General features: G+C 39.0%; 2 protein-coding genes across 4 annotated transcripts in view; one reads left to right on the top strand and one right to left on the bottom strand.

The window, feature by feature from the left end:
• LOC125301894 (sodium- and chloride-dependent GABA transporter 2-like) overlaps positions 1–2317 on the top strand; it is a 50423-nt gene extending 48106 nt beyond the window's left edge. For all 3 annotated transcript variants that reach the window (XM_048254734.1, XM_048254733.1, XM_048254732.1), the window contains one exon: positions 539–2317. In XM_048254734.1, the coding sequence (XP_048110691.1) occupies positions 539–694 (156 nt within the window). In that variant the 3' untranslated portion in view covers positions 695–2317. The remainder of the gene's footprint in view (positions 1–538) is intronic.
• Positions 2318–2542: 225 nt separating this feature from the next.
• fkbp5 (FKBP prolyl isomerase 5) lies at positions 2543–21576 on the bottom strand. Its single transcript, XM_048254735.1, has 11 exons — positions 21356–21576; positions 15216–15339; positions 11807–11951; positions 11314–11456; positions 10815–10929; positions 10323–10479; positions 10120–10210; positions 9813–9896; positions 9200–9385; positions 7528–7767; positions 2543–4637 (listed from the first exon to the last, which is right to left on the bottom strand). The coding sequence occupies exons 1-11, from the start codon at positions 21382–21384 to the stop codon at positions 4548–4550; spliced, it is 1404 nt and encodes a 467-aa protein (XP_048110692.1). The 5' UTR covers positions 21385–21576; the 3' UTR covers positions 2543–4547.
• Positions 21577–23027: the final 1451 nt, after the last annotated feature.

The following is a 23027-nucleotide window of genomic DNA, read 5'->3' as shown; positions in this document are numbered from 1 at the left end:
ACAAATCAATAATATTACTGAGAAGACACACTGATAAATAATAATAATAAATGTAACAATATCAATATATCCTCATATACCCTCATAAATGTCTGAAGAAAATAACAAATCTTTAGTACTATATTGTCCCCGTCATCAAAGCAATAGTAAGGGGTTTTGGTCTAAAACTAGTGAACTGACTAACTTACCCCTTGTAAACACCACCAGCTTCCGAGTTGGCCCTGATAAAAGCTTGTTAACATGTAATGTCCTTTGGCAATATACAGTAGTTTGCAGTGTTGTGAGGTGAAAGATTATTATCAATTATTTTTGTGGGGTGTTCTGTCCCAGAAAAACCAGTTACATAGTGCATATGCCTGGCTAGAGGTAGCTACAAGTGTGCTTATCTGTCGTCCACATAGCCATTTTTAAACCATCAAAGGAATTTGAATGTGAAACCAAAACATACCTCAACAAAAAAGTGGAAAATTATTTCATAGCGTTGCTCTGACCCCCAGCTGTTATTGACTGCATCACATCTCCTTTCTGCACTCTTCAGAGGCTTCGGACACTGTGCACTCCATCTTTGGACCTTCCTGAGAACCTGACCCAAAAGAACGCCATCCACTGCCCTCAGAACCCTGAGTGTGGGGTTCCATTCCAGAAATCAGAGACAGCAGCCTGGAACAAGTTCAGAGACACTGGCCCGCTTTAGATATCTTGGAAAGTATTAGTATATAGTAAGAATCACACTAAGCTCTGGTAGAACAGTCACAGTTTAACCTATTTTCATACTGATCTCCTGTGGTTAGCTGGTGAAGTGTTTGAAGTGTTGAAGTGGTTAGTGTTCACCAGTAACATCTAGAGTGAGTGATTTCAGGAATGTCTTTCTTAAATATTTGATGTCCTTTTGATGGGGGATCAACAAGAAGACTCATTTTTGGCATTTTTATGAAGGTTTTTTTCTGATGAATGTTGGTCTTTTCCGGTGCTTATATAGGTGTCCAGGAACAATTCACAACTTAAAACAATGACAGGACCTGTTGAAAGCTCTTACTTCTCAAAGTCTTTACTGTATCCTCTTCGCATACTTCAGAAAAAGTTCAGAGTAGATGGAAGATTCCCTTAATGTGTGTGTGTGTGTGTGGAGGTGTGTATGTGTTGCTATTATAGCATTATTACATGCCAAATGTCGGCATAACCGTATGGCCTTTAACCAGAAGTGCCATGGTCGTATTTACTTGGTATATCATAACCAAGACAGGATATTGTGCATTATGTTTTATAACATACCAGAAATATTTAAGTGAACACTCGGAAGGGTATTGGTTCTTCCGTGTAGGGAAAATAGAATAGTTAAAAGTAGAATAGTTTCTCCTTGATCATGTGTTCTTTAATACATATAGATCATGGAATGTGCCAACACATGATCAGATATCCCTCCTGGAACTTTGACAGTCTGTGATTTAAGTGCATGAGCCGTGTATGGGTAAAAGGTGTATATGTCTTTGTTATCACACTCGCACTCATCTGATATGTGATTTTCACATAATAAATATGAAGATAAATATGTCAAAAGCCATGATTCATTGCTGCTCAGTTGGGACCAGTTAATGTGGATGACAGTTTATTCCCCTTTGTGTACACCTTTGATGTTTTTATAGGTTGTTCTTTTTCCCTTGGAGCAAAATAGCCGTGATTGTGTAACAGTGACTGCCAGCCGTTTGAATATTTAATAAGATTCCTGCAGCCTTTGGGGAACTGAATGCCAGTTTTTATGAATTTTAACCGTGTCTTTTTTTTTTTTTATATTTTCTTGTTCCTTCCTTAAGCCCTGCCTTCCAATTTCTGTAGCTCTGACTGCTTTTGGTAGAATATTAGCAATTTTTTGGTGTTTGTCGTATTTATGTGTTGCTGTAACTGAACAATGTTTGCTGTATGTATGCTGGTGAGGTGTTGACACCTACCTTTGACTCTGGAATGTTAACACATTGATTTTTTAATGCTCTGCAAACATAGACATGACATAAGGTCAAAATAAATGTGTGAGCTGTTGTGTTTGTAGTTGGGCATGAAGTTATCTGCGCTGGGTTTGACAATGACAAATGATGGGTCATTTTCAAATGGAGTTACAAATAACAGTAAAGATGTTAAAATACAAAATCAGCTGCTGCAGTTGTATTTTTTAGCCTCTGATCTCCTTGAGGAGATCAATGGATTTGTACTAAATTACTGGGAAGAAAAATAATTGACATGCGCTCTTATCTTAGATAGATCATGACTAAAATCAATGTTGTCCATAGGCCTGCTGTCCAGAATAAATAAAGTTTAGCCAACATACCAATCATGGTTTTCCTTTTAGACTAACATAATGATTAAAATTAGATTGGTGATTCACAGCCACCTGTGGCTTTCCTCTGAACAAAAAAAATAATAATAATTTAAACATAATTCAGATATTACTTGTTATTACCCATTATTGGGTCACCAAAGAGAATAACCCAGATAACCTGAATTCAAACCAGACCATGATCAGACTGAAAAAATACAGCATAAGGCTTACTTAGCATGATTTCATTATATTTGCACAAATACAATCAAATGACTACTTTCTATTCACCTATTCTCCTATTTTGATTTTATTCACTTGTAAAGTGCAACATCAGATAAACCAAAGATGCTAGTTAGATTTGCAGTATTTAAGTAATAGTCAGGATTTGTCACTCCGAGGAGAGTGTGAAGTATTTCAATAGAGCGCCCTCTAGTGGCCAGTAGCTTCAACACATTCAAAACTTATGTGGTAGAATAGAAGGCACTGGAACAGTATGTCTTACAGTGGTGGTTTGATGTGGTCTGATTTGTAGTCTAATTCAATTTTCAGCTATTTAGTCCATTTTTGTGATGTGTGTTGACTATCTGGATCCTGATATGTGTTCATATGAGTTATTAATACCATCACTTTCCATTTTCATTCATATCAGCACTTAGCTGGTGCATCACTTAGTACCAGCACATTTGCTTTTCCTTAGTATCGAGCAAAATATTCACACCAATTACTATTTACTTTCTTGAGAAAAAGCTTCAACTGAAACAACGTAAAGAAAAGTTAATAATGCATGTAATAATGTGGTCCAAGGCAATAGAGCAAGAGCTAAAAACAAGAACCACATAACATTACAGACGTGAACAGAAAAGAGGAAGAATTCGATGTCTCCTCTGAAACAGCTCTGAAAAGATTGTATAAACATCTGAACACAGAATAAAACAGCAGCCTTGAATAAGGAAAAGGCAGTGAGCTTGGAATCTCTCTTTTTTTTTTGATTACCGTGAACTGCTGTAAACACCCAAACACTTTATAACCGACCAATGCTAAATAAATGTGTCATCTAGAACAAGTTTCATTGATCAACAAAATACATTATTGAATGGAATCAGTACAAACAGCACTTGATGTAAACTACCCAATCAGATGAGAAACTTCAAATGACACTATATCTGATGAGTATAAATGAGAGCATTACTCATTTAGAGTGCAGCAGAGTTTAAAGACACATTGGAAGAGAGATCTGCCACTACAGGAGTCAAAGGGTCATATAAACCAAACTATTAAAGTTTCAATAAGATTGATGCTGTCTGATGTTTTTGGAGAACGTTTGTGCCCATTTTGACCATCTGGTTGTACCAAAATAACATGCCAAGAAACCAGTGCTTACCCTCATGTTCACAGCTGATGAGTAAGTGTGATTTAAAAAAAAAACATGTTTTCATAAAGGATTCAGTGAAAGCAATCCAAAGGGCCTTGAGAAGCGTCGGGATATTTCACTAACACTGAAGCACGTCTATAGTCTCAGAAGAGTTTATCCCTCTTTAAAGTCAGGCGTGTTTTTTCCCCTTGGGAAAGAGTGCACTTGTCTGCATAAAAGAGAGAACTGTTAACACTTTAAACAGTGTCAACTGAACGGCGTCTTGTATCCTACATACTAGATACTCATACTCATACTGATGTCAATGCAACCAGGTCCATGTCCATCCAGCTGACAGACACCTCGTCCCTTTGTGCTAAATAAACAAACAGATAACAAAAAAAAATACTGCATCTAAGCCAAACTAAATCTGGAGCATCCACATAGTTGCATAACAAATTATTAAGAGGTCGTTCAGGTAATGCAATATTTAACTATAAATTACACAGAAAAAGCAAGACAGAGATCGGTCAGGCAAAGCGGCTAAGGAGCGTAGTTGCAAGAGGACATGAAGGAACCATGTGCAGTTTTTCAAGCTTTCCCCAGTTTTGTCTTGTTTTGTTTGTTTGCCACACAGAGTCTTTGACAGAATGCCCTTTGGAGAGTCCCCTTATCCCAATGGTGGGGTCAGGGCTCATTTGTTTTTTTGTTTGTTTGTTTTTTGGCAGACAGGAGCATGGGGTTCCATTGCTCCCCCCCCCCCCAACTTCTTCAGTGTGAGGTGTCGGGTGAGGTCAGGCCCCTGCCACTTAGCCCCTGCATGCCTGCCTGCACTCCTCTGGGGATGTGGTTTTGGTAATGGCCCCTTGTGCTCCCCCTCCTGGATCAGGAGCAGTCCTGGCTTCTGCTGTGTTTTCGTTTACAGCTGATGTTGCATGCTATGCCGCCATCCCTCTTCCTTTTTAGCCGGGCCACCTTCACAGACACAGAGGTCACAAGGTTACACACAAGATGACGGACAGGACACACTAGAAAAGCTAATGAGGACAGATGACGATAACATAAGCAGCTTGCTCCTCCTTTAAAAACTTACAGAACATATAGCAACGTCACATAATACCAACCGTCACTTATGTCCAACCTCTTACGTGTACTGTATGTGTCACTTAATATTCATTTCTATACAAACCAACACGGCGGATTCCTAAAGAAACACAAGCACCCACACCATAAGTTTATCTAAATTAGCTATGTACCAAAAATTACATTTTACCGTGACTCCATGAGCTGTAAGCAGTGTTGTAAGGCTGCGTGTACAAATCCGCTTGGAGCTCCAGTGGAATTTTGAATTGCGACGACGAGAATTCTCGGGCTAACCGTTGATGTGCCGTGAGAAAGGTTGGGAATAGTAGGCTACCCACCACCCCAGCACTAAACTCCGAGCGTGGTAAACAAAATCGGATATTTCAGGCAGTAAAAGCCCTGGTAAGAACCAAACGAGATTTTGTTCAAATCTACACACCTATGGCTACTGAAAAATGCAGGGCCATGACCAAAATGCCCCCAATATTCGGACATAGAAAAATAAAGAAAGAATAAAGCGCTATACTAGGCCTACAGGAAACCAACACGTACTGTATCTGAAATGTAATCAAACGTAAATAACGCACAAATTAGTGACCTATGGTTCCAGAGTAGCCTATACCCCTGAGTGGTTTGTCCTGGTGATTTTCCGTTTTTCGTTAGTGGAGTGAGCTATCAAAAGCTTCCATTTACTGCACCCTGCGGTGAGGTAGGGCTGTTAACAATATCGCAAAAGCTACTGGTACAATTTTCACAAAACTTCTTGAAAAGGTGTAGCACAGGCTAAGGAAATCCCATACATGTTTGGAGCCGATCAGACTGAAAGGGAACATTTTCCATATTGTAGCCCAGTGTTTCTCAAAGTGTGGTCCGGGGACCACTGGTGGTCCGCAAGCTAGCCCAAGTGGTCCGTGAGCAGACGTGGTAAAATATAATATAGATGAGTTGTTTGCAATATTGAACCAAGTTGTATGTAAATCCAAACATTTCTGCAACACTGCCTAAGTAAGGCATGCCAGTTTAAATCATATAAATTCTCTGACACAATAAGCAAGGTGCAAAGACAATCAGTGAGTAGGCCTATTGTGTAATTTACTGTTGAAGTAGGTCTACTTTTTTTTTTTAGCTAGGTGGTCCGTGAGGCTATTTTTATTGATTAAGTGGTCCTTGGTCTGAAAAAGTTTGAGAAACACTGTTGTAGCCTATTCTCACAATGATAGCGAAAGTGAAACGTTTTATTTTAAATGATGAATTTGTGCAAGCCTGTGTCATTTCGTTCACGTCTTTCAACATAAATAATGCATGCATATGCTAGTAGTAATATAATGCCAGAAATGTATAGGCCTCTTAGAAATGATTGTTGCATCTTGCATATTATTTAGATGCGCACTCAATCGCGCATCCATGCAGGCAAAACGATCAAATGTGGCGACGTTTACAATAGGCCTACGTGATAGCCTACAGTTAATGTGAATCGCGGACAATAACCAAAGAAAGGAATTTGCACCTCCATTCACCAATTAAAGGCTGTAGTAGGCCTAGTGTTTCTACTTTCTACATGTTGGCACAAAACGTAATTTCTGTCAGAAGCCAGTCTATAATGCATACAGGGGTAACATGAGGTGGGTCAGACAGAAGAGGGGCCTGTCTTAGTAGCCTATTCCTGAATCCTGTCCCTTTCAAACTGTATTAAAATTGTGTGATTAGCCGCCAGCATAATAAAATCTAAATTAAAAGACAAAATCTTATTAGGCTCCAAACCTATGAGTCTAAGCCTTAGTTTAAAAAAAATCTTCATGTGTAAGTAATAGGCTAAGTCAAAGAACTACATTCTGTGTAATATAGAGGTTATCATAAGATACTCTAGTTTGTAATTTCTTTTAAAGTATACATTTTGAACACAAATGGAGTCACTGGTCCAGGGATGGACCAGTGAAGTTGCTTCTTCTCCACCCTTCTCTTTTCACAAAACTCACCGGGGGAGGGGGCATCTGTGTCCAGGGGTTCATAATCCATCCATGCCATGCCTATGTCCGTCAAAAGTTTGGAATAACCTAATTGACTGACCTAACGACTTGTTTGTGATTTTTAATAATATTTTTGCATGGTAGGAAATGTATTGAAATTCTGTTTGGGGGTCCCTCAGACCCCACCACAGATTTGGTCCCCCCCAATGTTGACATCATGACTACGGCCTTGGAAAAATGTAAGGTTCACTTAGCAAATGTTATTTTGAAGTATTAAAAAACATTGTTGTTTTACAATTTTCGAACGAAATGGTTGGTAATTAGCACATTTACGATATACTACGAAAAGGAATTCATCAAGGAAATGTGCTATTTTCCATATTTACTACATTGCATAGATTATAAAAGTACGCTGGCCCCACTTGTTGAAATGTTGTACATACAGTATAATTTGTATGTGTATACATGGCTGTGTCAATTTTTTGTTGTTGTTTTTGTCTGTTATGGCAAACTTTAATTCAATTTTAATATTAATTTAATAATGTGGCCAGGAACCAGATTCACCACACTGTATATGTACCAGAAGTAAAAGGCCTCCTGCACATGCACTGTTGTACAAATGCACACAACAAACAAACACAAACAATATCACATGTGTTACAGAGTGCCTGGGTACTGTGTATTATTGTGAATATTACAGTAATATTGTTTCTTGCTTATGGGAGCACTATGGCTCCAGCAGACTAGAATAAGACAAACCATATAGAGATTAACAGAAGTCTGCAGATGACAACATAAAACTCTATCTCAAGTACCTTAGCATCATGTTCTGCAAATCTCTGGAACATGTTGGCATAGATCTTCTTGTCCTGTTCATGATGCTCACGCATTTTCCTCTGGCAGACAGTGATCTGAGAATTAGCGGCACGATTGGAGGGGTTCACCTGGAGAACGTGCCGAAAGTCTTTCACTGCCAAACTGAACTCGTTCCGCTGAAGACGAGCCTCTCCTCTCCGATAAAGGGCCTTCTCGTTGTCAGCATCCATTTCAATCACCTGTAACATGGGGACATCGATTTTAAATGTTCCAGGCTTTGAGGACACATAATCCCTTACTTTCCTTAAGCTGCTTTTCTACAGTAGTCTAGACCAACCAGCGTATACATCACCCTCTCCAATTTCATGCATTCATGCAAGTCTAGGAACTCTAGAGACAAAGAAGCAGTAGCTGTAGGTTTTACCACCAATCAGTGAGTTGCATAAGCTTCTGCTTATGATAAAAAAGGAGGAGCTATTGAGCGTCTGAGCTTTAGAGCAATCAGTTGTTTAAAGGGTCAATATAGAGTAGATACAGCCAGTGGATTCTTTGAATCAGAACTGATGAGGGTAAGGGGCGGCTGATCACACAGTTGCAACGACAAGAGGGAAAGCTGATCAAACAGTTGCCACGGCTACTCTTGGGGAAAAGCTATGGCCCTCCCTACTGAGTTCAGTATAATGGGTTTAGTCTGATTTGCCAACTGGCTCTGATTAACTAGGTTGTGGGATTAGATCTTGCCAGATCTACGAGCTGATCCAATCACTTTCTACACTATTCTAATTGAATGGGCACCAACCCTAAAAAAAGACATTCTCAAGACTTTCTTAACCATAATATATGCAACAAAATCGACAGAAAGGTATCGGAACGTCACATATTACCAACCGTCACGTATGTCCAACCTCTTACGTGTATGTGTCACTTAATATTAATTTCTATACAAACCAAGACGGTGGATTCCTAAAGAAACACAAGCACCCACACCATAAGTTTATCTAAATTAGCTATGTACCAAAAACTACATTTTACCGTGACTCAAAGAGCTGTAAACAGTGTTGTAAGGTTGCGTGTACGAATCTGCTTGGAGCTCCAGTGGATTTTTTAATTGCGACGAGAATTCTCGGGCTAACCGTTGATGTGCCATGAGAAAGGTTGGGAATAAGCACCCACCAGCCCAGCACTAAACTCCGAGCGTGGTAAACAAAAGTAAAAGCCCCGGTAAGAACCAAACTAGATTTTGTTAAAATCTACACATCTATGGCTACTGAAAAATGTAAGGTTTATTAGCACGTTTACGATACAAATTTTGCAACCTACTGAGCCACTTACAAACAGACAATGCTGGTGAGGGAGTAGGCCTAATCTAGATCCTGAGATATGAACTCAGCTGCAGGACACGGGGAGGCAAGGTGTTGGGTATGATGTCCGAAGAGTACAGTAATTTCCTGTGTATTAGCCGCATTGTGTATAAGCCGCAGGACAGTGTTTTATGCAAGTTAAAAGAAATAAACTATATTAATACCATATTAACTGCCCTCGTGTATTAACCTCATAGCTGAAGAAATTTTGCAAAATCAAAGCTGTGGCTAATAGTTGGGAAATTACGGTAGCGGTCTTGTACCTTGTTGCAGTTATCAAACACATGAAATTACGGTAGCGGTCTTGTACCTTGTTGCAGTTATCAATCACATGTGAGTACTCCTGCAGTCTCAGGTAGCAGAGTGCCAGGTTGAGGTGAGCTACAAGCAGCAGGTCCTGGATAGCCTGTTGCTGCTGTTTGCTCACTCCACACTCCATCTCCAGCCAACACACAATGCGCTGGTACTGGATCACAGCTTGGTGGTATCGACAGGCCTGTGGACAGGAAGCATGAGAATCTGTCACTCCACTTTCTCATCGACATTCTTCAGCACTGTCCTGAAACCAGCATTTGGTGGATTTTAGGTATACTATTTCAACTTGTCTGAGAATGCCTTTGTGTCCTTAAAATGAAATATAGTTTGCTCGCTAGTTCTCGGCTCTCTGAGTTTAACAGAGTACTAACACAGTTCAACTGTAACTGACACAAACAAAATATAGATGTGAGGTTTACAAATATACAAACATGCTGACAATCTCTCACAATCTCTTTCTGTCTGTCTCTTTCTCTTTCTTATACACACACACCCACGCAAACACACACGCACAAACACTAACACAAACACACATATACAACATCCTGTTGCCAAATTCACTTTCATTTTCAGTTTTAACAGAGGAAGCTTTACTCTCTTGGTGTTACCTTGAAGTAATGAGTCCCTTTCTGTTTGACCAAAACTGATTGTTCAAGTTTTTCATTCAGGTCCATTTCCCAAGATTCTTTGGCCTAAACGTGTGAAAATATTCATCAGCCTTTCAGTTAATACCTTGTTCAAAATCAGTAAGCGACTGATTAAACCAATGTGCCATATCTTACGCATAACTGATACAGAACTTTAATTTGATATAATATAATGTGGCACTTGTTGATATTTGAAATGTTATATCTGAACAATTTTAATTCCAACAAGAACAGCTTTTCTGAGAAAAATGTCAGAGTTAATACCTACCTTTACAAAGTCTTTGAGTATGACTTCATATACCAGATCAGCATTTGGTCCAATGTTATACTTCTGTTTCCCCTCGGTTCCAAAACCGTATCTTTCAAAAACAATCAAGAAAGTCACATCTCTCATATTTTCATACCAGTATGATTAATCAGAAGCAGAAGCAGAATACTATGTCATTCACGTCAGAAGAGCACGGTGCATACTTAGACTTGAGATACAGCAGGCAGCATTCTCCCTTCTGCATCTTTTCCATGGCCCTGTCCACTCCCATGGGCACCCCAACGTCCTCGGCCTCTCCCACGATGAAGCGCACGTCCCGCGACTCGAACACTCGACCTCCACAACTACCCTCAAGGTGCACTGGGGGATAGAGGCAGACAGACAGTCATCTAAATATCGGATGTGTGCCTTAATCATGGTAGTATTTAACTTGTGCTTTCCAGTCTAACACGGTGGAGTGGTTCAATCAGAAACTGGCAAATGGCTTTCATAGTATGTTACGTCATATTAACCCTAAATCCATTTATGTTACAGAGAAATAATATGGGCTGCTTTGTGAATGCCTAAGAAGCAGGGATGGATTACTGCACAGGCCTACCGGCCCCCCCAATATGCGACAATTAGTGGGGGGCCCTTAATACATCTGGGCCCAGGGGCCCGAAAGTTCATAATCCATCCATGCTGAGAAGCCTCACCGTGGACTGTTGCTCCATCGTTGGGATTGGTGAAGCCTGCACCTTTGACTTTTATCCGCCGCACGATGCCCCCATCTTCCATCAACTCCTCTCCGCTGAAGTCCAGCAACTCCACCTGAGTGAAATATCACCCCAATCACAGACAGAGTCGCAAACTAAAATCAGTGTATGCGATGTAAAAGTTCACTTTTTTAAATGTGGCCAAGACAGATCTTCCATCTCCTTTGTGTATTGTTGTGTTTAATATGCCAGGTGCAGATATTCATGCACCTCTAACACTAAACTATCCCAGTAGTGGATAGTAAGGTAGAGCTGTATATCAGACATGAATCATCTAGCTCCTTTCAGTTCATGTATATTGTGCCAATATCTATCTAGTACAATACTTTATCGGTTAGTAGAGTAATGCAATTCAATATATATTTCCAATTGAAGTAATACTGCAAGGCTGCACTGTGTGTGTTTGGTTCTTTACTTCACAGGGAAGAGAGACCCTTACCTCGAACACTAGTGAGCTGTTAGGGGGAATTTTAGGGAGGTTGCCAGTTTTGCCATAGGCGTACTCCGGTTTACACAAGAATGTGCAGACCTCTCCTCTCTGCATGGAGGTCACACCGATGTCCCAGGCCCTAATCACCTGGCCTACAGCAGGAACACAAACAGGAGAATCATCAGCATCAGCATCAGCCAAAGAAAAAATGGCATCATTGAAAATAAAGTCACATGGGTGTTTGATCAGGCAGGAAAGCCCAATGTAGTGTTCAATCCAGTATCACCATTATTATTCTATCTCCATGCGCTAATGCTACAACAGTTTTGTGCAAATAATAGCTGATGCTATCATCTGGTTCCTAAAAGTGCTAAAATACATTGTTTCATGCAGTCATGTCATTACAATGATATTAGGAATATACAAGAGCATTATTCAGAGGCTTTTATTATGCGTTTTACAAGCCAGACACACTGTGTCTGACCTGACACAAATGTCGCACCTTTTCCCACGTTAAAGCTGAATGGCTCCATGCGATCAATGCTTGAGTCAAACTTCCTCCCATTGAGCAGTTTCCCAGTGTAATGAACAAACACCTTATCACCGATCATGGGACTTTCCCCCTCTGCTCCCTGTCTCCTCACCACCTATGTGTGAGGGGAAAGAACAGAGATACAGGCATGTATCAGGCCTCTTCTCTCAACCACCTCTACTTTTCTTCAACACAGAAACTGACATTTTCACTCACAGTATGGTTATAGTTCCATATTGATAATATTGTAGTTTCATATTGATAGGTTGTAGTTTCACATTGATAGTCTATTGAGATTTATGAGACTGATTTGTAACTGATCTTCTGCCTTGCCACTATGGTGAACACCACACTTTGTGTGGAACCTCCATGTGTTAATTGATGTGTTGTTGTTTTGAATAGTTGATGCCTATCCAATCAGGTGAGATCGGCAACATGTTACAGGTGCTGTTGTCAGGACAATGCCAAAATCATCTTGCCGACTCTCATGAGGTAAGTAACATTTGTGCATTGCTTATGCACAGTTGCCTGTAATGAATTTTTCATGAATTCCATTTGTAGCATGAGATATTTTTAAATGAAACATGTACCCTGTATGAATACTTTTCCCTTAAATATGCCTATACAACCTTCAGCGCATGCAGTAAGCCTTTGTGCATTCATGTTATTATTACATGGCAAAAGTGTTTGATGAACTTTTTTAAATTCACAGCTGAAGATTTCTACAGTCTCTTAAGTAAGTGTCCCATTTAAATATGGGATTTTATGGATTTAAGTGAAGAAAGTGTACACATAATACATTTTTGGTCTGTACCATGAAGGGAAAACTGATTCAACTATATAAACCTTGAGACATGTCCCACCCTCCTCATTAGTATGCTGCCCATGCATAATACATTGGGTATAGGTAAAATAGAGTATATGGCTGATACCTTTTTGGGCTGTACCATTTAGAGAAAAATGATTCAACCACCTAAACCATATATTGTCTGAAAGCATATACCCTCAAGATGTGAACTGACATGGGTTTTGACATTTCCCACCCTCGTGACTTTGCTGTCCATGCATAATACATTGGGTATAGGTACATCGGGTGTATGGCTACAGCTTAAGCTGTGAGTCCCAGATGTCCATCATGCATTTTTGTACTATAGACACATATAGCTATCAGAAAATAACAATAAAGTTGGGTGCCCTCAGTAGAAACCCCACAAAGGCCAAGAGGATTTTGAAATTCCAACCCTAGATTTTGTCCTTGTCTCCAACATATTTAAAACTGATTTCAAGATTTATTGATTCCCTTGAAAAGCATTAAATAGTCTCATTTCATATTGTACTCTGCACTTCTTTCCTAACTTCACTGCCATGTCCTTGCATGGCCCTTTCAGCTACTTGACCAGTGGTTTTGGATTTCTCCGCAGTCCAGATTAAGGCCACAGGGCCCTAGGCCTAGCTCAGAGTCTGCAAGGCCAACCGCCCTCCCTCCCAAACATGTGGTAGAGGTCATCGGTGTGATGCTGCTTACACAGCTGGCACCTGCTCAAACCCACACTTGCTTTTTGTCAGTTAAAGCAGTAAGTACTACTTCCATAAAAGAAAACACACAAAAACAAGTTTTCTTGAGGGCACCAAGCAACAGGAAATAGTTTCTGGTGGGTTGTTTCGGACGTTTTGTTTTAAGGAAAGGAGTGTGATATTTAAGGAAAAGACAAATAGTGACTAAACATTGTTTTAGCAGTTTTGTACAGTTTGACCTGGTCTGTGTATGCTTCAATAGATCCAGATTGAAACCTCAGGCTGAAATCAAAGGTTAAATTTCTCCTATTATCCACTTGGCTTATCTGTAAATGTCATCTCCCTTCATGCAAGAGAGCAGAAAAGAACATCTTAACTGAGGATAACAGTGAGAAATTCATTTCATAGACTACATAGAACCTGAGTATGTTGCTAAGAAAACATTCCTGCTTGATTTCATCCTAAATAGTGATATTTCAACAAACAGTGGCTGATTTAATTTACTGTGGCCACATCAACTTGTCAACACCAAAAGCTATCATGACCACATCCAAACCGCCTTTTACAAATTACAACCACTGTTATGTCAAATAATCTTTGGTTACAACAACAGATTACTTACTGAGTGAAGAAACAAAAGTATTTTGTGTATTTTCGTATTTTCACTCTATTCTCAGTCTATTTAAGAGTTAATCACTAATTTACAATTATTTAGATTATTCTTTTGTTACCTTTAAACAAAGTCTTAGTGATAATCTCCCAAAATAATAATGGCATAACATCAAAATCAATGTGTGTAAGAAACTTAAGCTACCCGATAAAAGATTGAGCAAAAGATTAAGGATGTTACAGGCTTGCATGTCTTTGCACGTGTTTGTACTGTATTTGTCACTGATTCACTTGTAGGCCTTAGGCTACTGCACCAGTAAATCTGAACAACCAAAACTGGCAACCATATGTTAAAAGGGATTAGGGATACACCTAATCATACCACCCAAAGCTGTGTTGCTGATGTTGTGGTGGTGTTTATCCTGTGTTAGACGTCATCTTGCACCATATCCCTGTAGCTTTTCCTCTTTTACATTCACATTTGTTAAGATATGTATGTAAAAGTGTAGAATATGACTATTCACATACATATAGAACTGAATATTCTGAATACATCAGTCATGATGGGAGATTTTTCACAGCATTTCTAAACTATACTATATCACCAAGCCATGAAAACGTACATATAGAATTTGCATATTTGTACGCGATTAGGATGCCAAAACAAAATATCTCCTCGCAAACATCTCAAATCCATCCCCTACAGTGGTCACAGCCAAAATATGTGCTTAACAACATAACAAGCACATTAAGAACTTGATTACTGAGATTGCTTCCTTACATTATTGTCATGTAACTCCACCCTTTGGCATCTAAATGGACATTCTGTCAAACTGTTTTCACAAGCATCTGTTTTAACAAGCCCATTACTGTCTCAGTGGCAGCACACTGCGGCTTAGTCACACAGTGACCTGCAAAAAATGTGCATCGCTGTGTGCCTCCCATGCAGCAGAACATTGTGTCCCCAATTTCTATTGACTGGGAGGTCTCAAAAGAGTAGCCCAAGAAAATGCACAGGTGAATTCTGAATCTGTGATAAAAGCCCACAGATGTGTGCTCATCAGTCAGATACAGCTTCAACTAATCAAGAAATTTCTTTTTCTATCACATCAGATAATTTGGCAGATACATTTTATTTTGCTAAAGCATAACGTACCAACCTCAGCCAGCCTGAGTTCTGTGAACATACATCAAAGAGTCAAGTGTGTGATATCTTAAAAGACGTCACTTGTTCTGAAGAAAATAGTAAGATTACCTTGCAAACACCCTTATCTTTGTTCGAAGTGATGTCAATACCCTCTTTGGCAAAGAGTGCTGCTATGGACCGCCCATCTGTAAACTCGCCCCTGTGCGTGTTCATTTTTGTAGTCCCGCTACCCCTGGAAATAAAAAAAGACAACAATGTCAACAATATAGCACAACCTCACACACACTAAAGGAGTTTTCTGGGATGGCAACATCATAGAACCACAGAAAACCATATAACATACAAGCATCAAGATTGATTTAGATAAGCTTTGAGAACAAAAAAAACACACACTCTATTGAAACAATATGTTGTTAAGGGACAATCTACATAATATCCACTGGCTGACTGCTTTTCTAACAAACCCTAGTGAAGTTACTAAGTCTATTGCGCTGGGCGTTTGTGTTCTACTAGTGTGCAACTATCTAGCAGTTGTATCTTTTTGTATCTCTTCTATCATGTCTCCATCAATATCCTGTAGCTCATGCAATCTGTTCCTCATCTGATCAGTGGCATTATCATTTGTTTGTGTGTACACTGACTTGCCTTGTACTCTTTGATATCTGTACACACTGTGCCTGGGGACCCCCCGAGACACGCTAACTTCCCCAATTGAGTCCCGTTTAGGTCATCTCGTACGCAAGAGCCTCTATTTAAAGAGTGGCATATCTCTCACGTCATCTGTGCAAATTATGTTTACACTGAATTCCTAGAAAACTAAACTATGCCCTGTACATAGCATGTGCTATTAAAAAGAATTATCTGATTCTATTCTCAGATTCTTCAATAACACTAAACTAATCCTGATGCTTGTATGTTTTAAAGGTATGGTTTTCTATGTTTCAATGATTCTCATTGCATCTCAATTGGCCTACTTCTACTGTATACTAAGAATACCTTATTTGAGTGCATGAGTGCGTTCACAATGATAATTACGACAACATGGGGCAGATGACAATTGAAGTGTCTGTTTCTGTCTTCAGCCTTTTAGCATTGGCAACCAAATACCTTTTCTTGGCTGACTCATTTTAAAAAGCCTATCCTATCCAACAGTGTGGGAAAAAGACAACGAAAAAACAGTTGCCACTGTAGCTAAGAGCGCTGACTCAGTGAGCAATAAGACAGAAAAGTTAGAGCATTTCTTAACTTGTCTGATCAAACTCTATTATGCTGCATATGACAACAAATCTATGTCTACTATATACTGTGTGGTATCATACACAACAAAATGTTTCATTTTGTTATGTCAATATTTAATGTTCTGCCTGACTGGACATTCTACATGGGTGCATTCCTTGAGAGCTGTTAAACAGACCCGAGTTGACATTTGACACGTTTTAAACTGTCACTAGAACTCGCAGCGTCTGCCAGAATTCTTCAGAGGATTACTGATATTGTTTATGCATTGGCCTGATACTAAACAGTTACTAAACTGCTGCTAATGATGACAAGACTATCCAAGTTTACAATTACAGGAAAAGGCAAGGAAACATCTTAACTTAGAAATGCTCTGGGAAAAACGCATCCATTGTTTTGTTGTTAAAGTGATGACCTTGACTGGAACTTATTTCTCGTGTAACAAGAATTATACTCTAGTATTTAAAACAAGCCTGTGTATTCATTTTGAATTGTTTTAAGAGTATGACCCCCTTCACATGCTCAGAGTTGTGATTTCCGCATGCTGGGTACCAGGCCATGTTATGTGTTTTCAAACATATGTTTTAGAAATAATTCAATCTAATAGAAATATTTTGACACCTTGACAGAAACAGAAACAGAAGCACACATATATTCTAGTCCATTCTACTGTATTGTTGTCTATTCTGTTGTCTAAAGCATCTTTGAATGTCTTGAAAAGCACTATAAAAATTAAATGTATTATTATTATTATTATTATTATACTGACTCATATTATCTGAAGACTTAACGAACATCGAACAATTAATTATTTTGATCAGCTAGACAATCTGTTGATGAAATAATTGTATTTCACGTAACAAATCCAAATATTGATGATGTTGAATTAGGCAAAACTGTGTGCATGTGTGGGTGCTCATATATTTTTTTATATGTGTATACTTCTGCATACACTCTAAAAAATGTTGGGTTAAAAATAACCCAAATATAACCCAGCCGCTGGTTAACTATTGGACCAACACCACATTGAGTTATCCTAACCCAATGGTCTGGGTACATTATTAAACCCAGCAGATTGGGTATGATTCTAACCCAAAACGCTGGGTTATATCAACACAACGTTAGTTAAATTGGCACAATAGACTGGGTAAAGGTAACCAATATGCTGGGTTATAACTATATAAATGTTGAGTAAAATTCACACAGTATATTGGGTATAGATTCAACCCAAACCACTGGGTTATATCAACAGAACTGCTAGTTAAAATTACCAGTAGTCAGGTTTTCTTAACCCAGTATTTGGGTTGCAATGAGAGAAAATGGGCAACAAATAGTCATGCAATGAAATAAAACAGTTCGACATAATTATTTATTTGACAGTTTACTTTATTTTTGAATGGATAGCCTACTCTAAAAGCAGCATCAGCATGTGATAAGTTACTTCCATGAAGACAGCTAGATTCCACGGTCCATTTGGGGGTCAGCCCTGTCAATCAAAGAAAGAAAAAAGAGTGAATTAATCACTGCTATTGACTTAACTTTACAAAGACTTTCACGAACCATTATCAGTGAATGATGTTGACAAACATTAAAAATCCGGAGACAAAATATTAGCGTAACACACTCGGAAACCATGACCACGTCATGGAGTTGTTTTTCAGCAGACTGACAAAACATAATGCTCAGTAATAACGCTTAGTGGCAGTGATAGTTCTACCGTTAGCTAGCTCATGTTAACACATTCAGTTAGTTAAATTCAAGTTGTCTGAAACGTTAATGTTACCACCAAAAACCACCCAGTAAGTTACATGGCTATAATATGAAGCTACCCTGAATGAATTAATATGTTGTTTGGCATGATGATTACCGTACGTGTGAAGAGACTACTTCGACTGTATGTATGCAGCACTACCATGAAGCATTTAATTAACGTTAGCATACCAACCGTCTGCTAACGTTAAACCTAGCCAGCTGTTGGTATGCTAACTTTAGTTCGTTGTAAAAGTTTGTTTTGTTTCTATTCAGCAGTTCATACCCAGTGAACACAGAGCTATGTTTTTAAGAGTCTGTCTTTGTGTAGATTTAACATTAACATGAGCAGTAATTGTAAGTTAATGTTAGCTATCGTTAGTTGGCTTGAATGACACAATTCTTAACCTGCTCTGCTAGGCTGAACGAAATTGGAAGGCAGAATATCCATTCATATCACGAAGGGTATCTGGGTGGACTTTTAAAATCCGTTTGAATAATAATAATAAAAAAGTTAAAAGCAGATACATACCTTCCAAAATCGCCTGATTTCCACTGCATGTTGACAGCTGCTGGACTGCATGGACGGTTGAAAGAATAACGATTTCCCCCGAACTCTCAAATAACTATGCAGCTGTGTTAAACTTACCCTGGTGCTGGGTAGTGTGCTCACGTCAGGTGGGGGAGAGGAGGGGCGCTGTCCTAAACTATCCACCCAACAAGCTGGGTTACAGAAAATAACCCAACATGAGTAAAAACAACCCCACACAATGACCCAACAGTTTCAACTCAGCGTTTGGGTTGAGAAAATAACCCAGCATTTTTTAGAGTGTACAGTATGTTTCCATGGATGCGTGAACGGTATTTGACTCTCTGATCAATCATTTTTGCTCAAATACAATTGAACAGGTTGAAAAAGTCTGCTTGAATTTCCCCTTGGGGATCAATAAAGTATCTATCTATCTATCTTGTCATGTGTGTTTTTGTGTGTGTGTGAGAGAGAGAGAGAGAAAGAGAGAGACAGCGGGAGACAGTGTGCGTGTGTTTGTTACCACACTCCTGAAGCTTGAGAGTGTGTGGAACAGTATGTTCTCTCTATTCAGAGTTCCTGGCACAATCTGATGCCGTTCACCAAGCTAACTCTACCAACTCAACATTAGCTTCCACTGGCAAAGCATCATTGTTGCTTCACAACAGACCACAGATAGAATGATGGGAATGACACATCCACTGTCACATAAGAGATGCTCTCTTAAAAAAGACATCTAGCATTTAATAGCTCTTCCAGTCTTATAACATTAGATTATATTACCCTAATATCCATGCATCCATCCCAAGTCATTGCTCTAATAAGTATGCCTATGTCACAGGTGACATTAGCAAAACTGTGTTTGCATTTAAAAATAGGCTTCTCTGTCCTGATATTTGAAATAGGGGGATTTTCAATGAGAACATACAGTACACTTAATGTCTTTGCTAGACAGATAGCGAGAGAGAGACAGAGGGGGAGAGAGAGAGGAGGGGGTTGTACTTTGCGTAAATATCAGTTCCACTCAGCTTTCAGGAAAAGATGAGAGAACAAAGAACAGCAACAGAGTAAAGAACAGTCAGTTCTGGCCACTCTTGGCCAGCCAGTACAGACAGGCTATGACTCAGGGATCCTAATAACAAAGTCAATGCTTCAATAGACATACACAGGCTGTTTCAGTGAATATACTTTCAACCTTAGACAGACACAAACAATGCGAGATGACCCCATCTTCTTCTGGGGAGACAGTATCTCCTTATCTAGCTGATTATAACTGTTGTTTTTTTATGGTAATGTAACACAGAAACAAAAATAATTCACAAATAATGAAATGCTGTTTGCAAACACTCGGAAATTTCAAGACATGAGTACCTATCTATCTATTTATTATATATTTATATATATATATATAGTCGAAATGCTTTGAAAGCCTTAAACAAATAGATAGACCACGTTGTTGTGTGGGTTAATCTTAAAGATCAGCTATTACAGACAATTGATCATCTATAAGAATAAATCATACAGTCAATCTTTGTGACATACCAAATACTATCAGGTATACCACAGAAAACCATTAATGCTTTGAGGCCTTTGCCGTTCTGATCTCACATATGCAATCCTGACACTCTTGATATAGCCTACGACAAAAGTCAGTTATTTATGACAATGATTGACAGATAAACCAAATGCACTCTTTACAATAGTGTTAGCTTTATTTATATCACAGGGGATATCCATATCCATATATTCAACATAGTGTTATCCATATCACATATCCATTTAAAAAAGGGACATAATTATTTAGCACAAAACAATGAGCCATTTAGTTAAATGTATAATTGTCTGATTTAGATATGATTTCACTGCTTGGTTCTCACCATCACAGAAAAGAGAATGTCTAGACCGCAAACAGAATGTAACGTTAGGCACACATGCAGAAGTGAAAAGAGAAAATGTTTGCTTCCAAAAATGTGTGAATTAATGCATCTAAACACAACTGGAACAATGGCTCTGCAAGGAATCTGCAACAATTCTTTGAAGACTTTTTTTTCAGAATTCTGACAAAAATACAACATATGAAACATAGGACAAAGGAGTTTTTTTTGGAAAAAAAAGCAGCAGCAGCAGCAGCAGCCGCCTGTGTTCTGAAATGATCCCTGTATGTGTGTGTGTTTGTGTGTATCCGTGTGCGTGTGTGTGTGTGTGTGTGTGTGTGTGTGTGTGTGAAAGATTGAATGAAGAGAGCACTATGCTGATCTTGGTTTGGGTTTAATAAGCTCTTAAATGCTTACTTAACTATTGTGTTGTAAATTATCTATTAACACAGGCAAACAGATAGGCTATAACACCTTTCAATATTGGAAATGTCAGTGAGTAATCTAAATGTAAAAATTACAAAAATACAACAATAGTCCAAAAATACAACAATAGTCCACACAAGGGTACAACACCGTTCAATGCTGTGAGGTCAGCATAGCTTAAATTAGAAACGCATAATAAAAACATACCAATAGACCAAATATAGCTCTATATCTGGTGTAGGGATGTGATTTTGTAAGCCCTCCACCTAAATAATGCCAACGTTAAATTACTTGGTCTGATACTGATACACTGTATCATCCCTGACATGCGATGTCCTTTCTGAATATCTGAAATAACTATCAGACTTTAAGAGAAACATAATTGCCTATACGCGTAAATACGCAGAATGTAATTAATAAAGAAAACTACTTACGGACTGGCTCTCTCGCTTCTGCCTCTCATGTGGTTCTATATCCGTAATGTAACTTCAGGGAATCGCGCCGGCAGCTTGTACTAGTAGAGTGTCACGACGCTGGCGGTAACGTTGTGTTCGACCCGCCCTCTCCAACCGAAGGTACTTCGTGTTCCACTTGCAGTCTGACAGACCGCAGCCCCCATCTCAAACACATGCGCGCATACACACACGTAAGCGCACACACAAATATACTACTCGGTACCATCACAAACGCATGGGGAGAAGGGGAAACTAGACGAGAACGAGGTAGGAGGCGGAGAAAAGGAGGGGGAGGGCGATTTAGTGAAGAAAAAATTATAAGGGCAGGTCTTGGAAAGTATCCACAGAGTAACACAATGTTCCGGCTGTACTGTAGCTTGCGCTGATGAGAACACAGTGTCCTACTAGACACCCTGACCCGTAACCCGTGAAGTGCCGGTTGCTGTGCCGATGTAGGGAACAGGCTGTACTGTGCACACGCCTCTGATATACCGCTCGAAGCCTACAGCATGAACGTCGCGTTTTATGGCTCCAGTAGTTTAATAGGAGTGATAAAAAAACCGCCATCTGGCAGCTATGCCACTGGAAATGCCGTGCGGGAAGGACTAGGAATGCTTTTTCGCCGTCCAAATGAATAGTAAAATTTGCATGTTTGGTAAAAAATGTCAATAACTCGTTTTAAAACAACGCTGATAATTTACGTTTATGTTTTAACCAAAACATAAAGCAGCCTATATTTTGGTTCAAAGTTATAGTGTTACATATCTAGGAATTAATATTGTTTTATTGATCAGGAATTAAATGACCATCGGGTGCCACAGATATTTGAAAAAGGCTAATTAGACATTTCTTTAGCCAGAGTTTGTGTTGGCATTTAATTTCTCCTCACACTTGGCCTTATAGTTTAAGCATTGCTTTGTTTAGAATATCATGTATATAGGCTACTTAGCCTAACTGATTAGTTAGTTAGTAATTTAGGATTCAGTACACATGTGACACAAATTATGTTTCTACTCCCTGACTGGTGACACTTTAAACAAATATAGACTAGGCCTTTACCAAAAACACTTTCAGTATTCTAGGCTAATATAAATGTCTCTAGACCCGGTTATCACATTGGTACCTTTGACAACTTCTGTCCTTACACCAGAAATTAGTGAATGAACCCAATACAATGCAACTTTATCAAATAAAACCCCACAGACCAGACTTCAGTGGAGGATGTCTCTTTCATACAGAATTTGGATGCTGGCTGATATCTCATTAATTAATTCATGACGCAGCCAATTTGTTTCATCATTTGGACCAATAAACAAAGCAGGTCACAAAACATAATTTGACAAAGCAGCAAATGGATAGACAGACAGCTACATGATATGGTAATTTACCTTTTACAGTATTAAAGAAATGTAAAAGTCAATAGAATACTATACTGACTAAGGGGGTAACTCTATGTCCGTTTATTCTGGATTTATTCAGCTCAAATTACTGTAAAATGTATGCTACTGATCCCCATGTCCAGTTATGGACATCAGTGTTGTGTTAGCTGAATTTTGGCTGGTGGAAGGGAAAGGCAGTTTGGGGAGGGTGGGGATGAGCTAGCTCGCTGGTGTTTTGTTTGGTGTTTGGGTGCAAATATCATTAAATGTGT

The sequence above is a fragment of the Alosa alosa genome, chromosome 10 (assembly GCF_017589495.1).
Source record: "Alosa alosa isolate M-15738 ecotype Scorff River chromosome 10, AALO_Geno_1.1, whole genome shotgun sequence".
Taxonomy (NCBI): domain Eukaryota; kingdom Metazoa; phylum Chordata; class Actinopteri; order Clupeiformes; family Clupeidae; genus Alosa; species Alosa alosa.
This window is presented reverse-complemented; position numbering and strand designations above follow the sequence as displayed.

Coding starts and splice junctions, on each gene's coding strand:
- fkbp5 (XM_048254735.1), bottom strand. CDS start 21,384: ATGAGAGGCAGAAGCGAGAGAGCCAGTCC. Junction 11,952..15,215: donor AAGATAAGGGTGTTTGCAAG/GTAATCTTACTA, acceptor CCTCACACATAG/GTGGTGAGGAGACAGGGAGC. Junction 7,768..9,199: donor TGATTGATAACTGCAACAAG/GTACAAGACCGC, acceptor CCCATGTTACAG/GTGATTGAAATGGATGCTGA.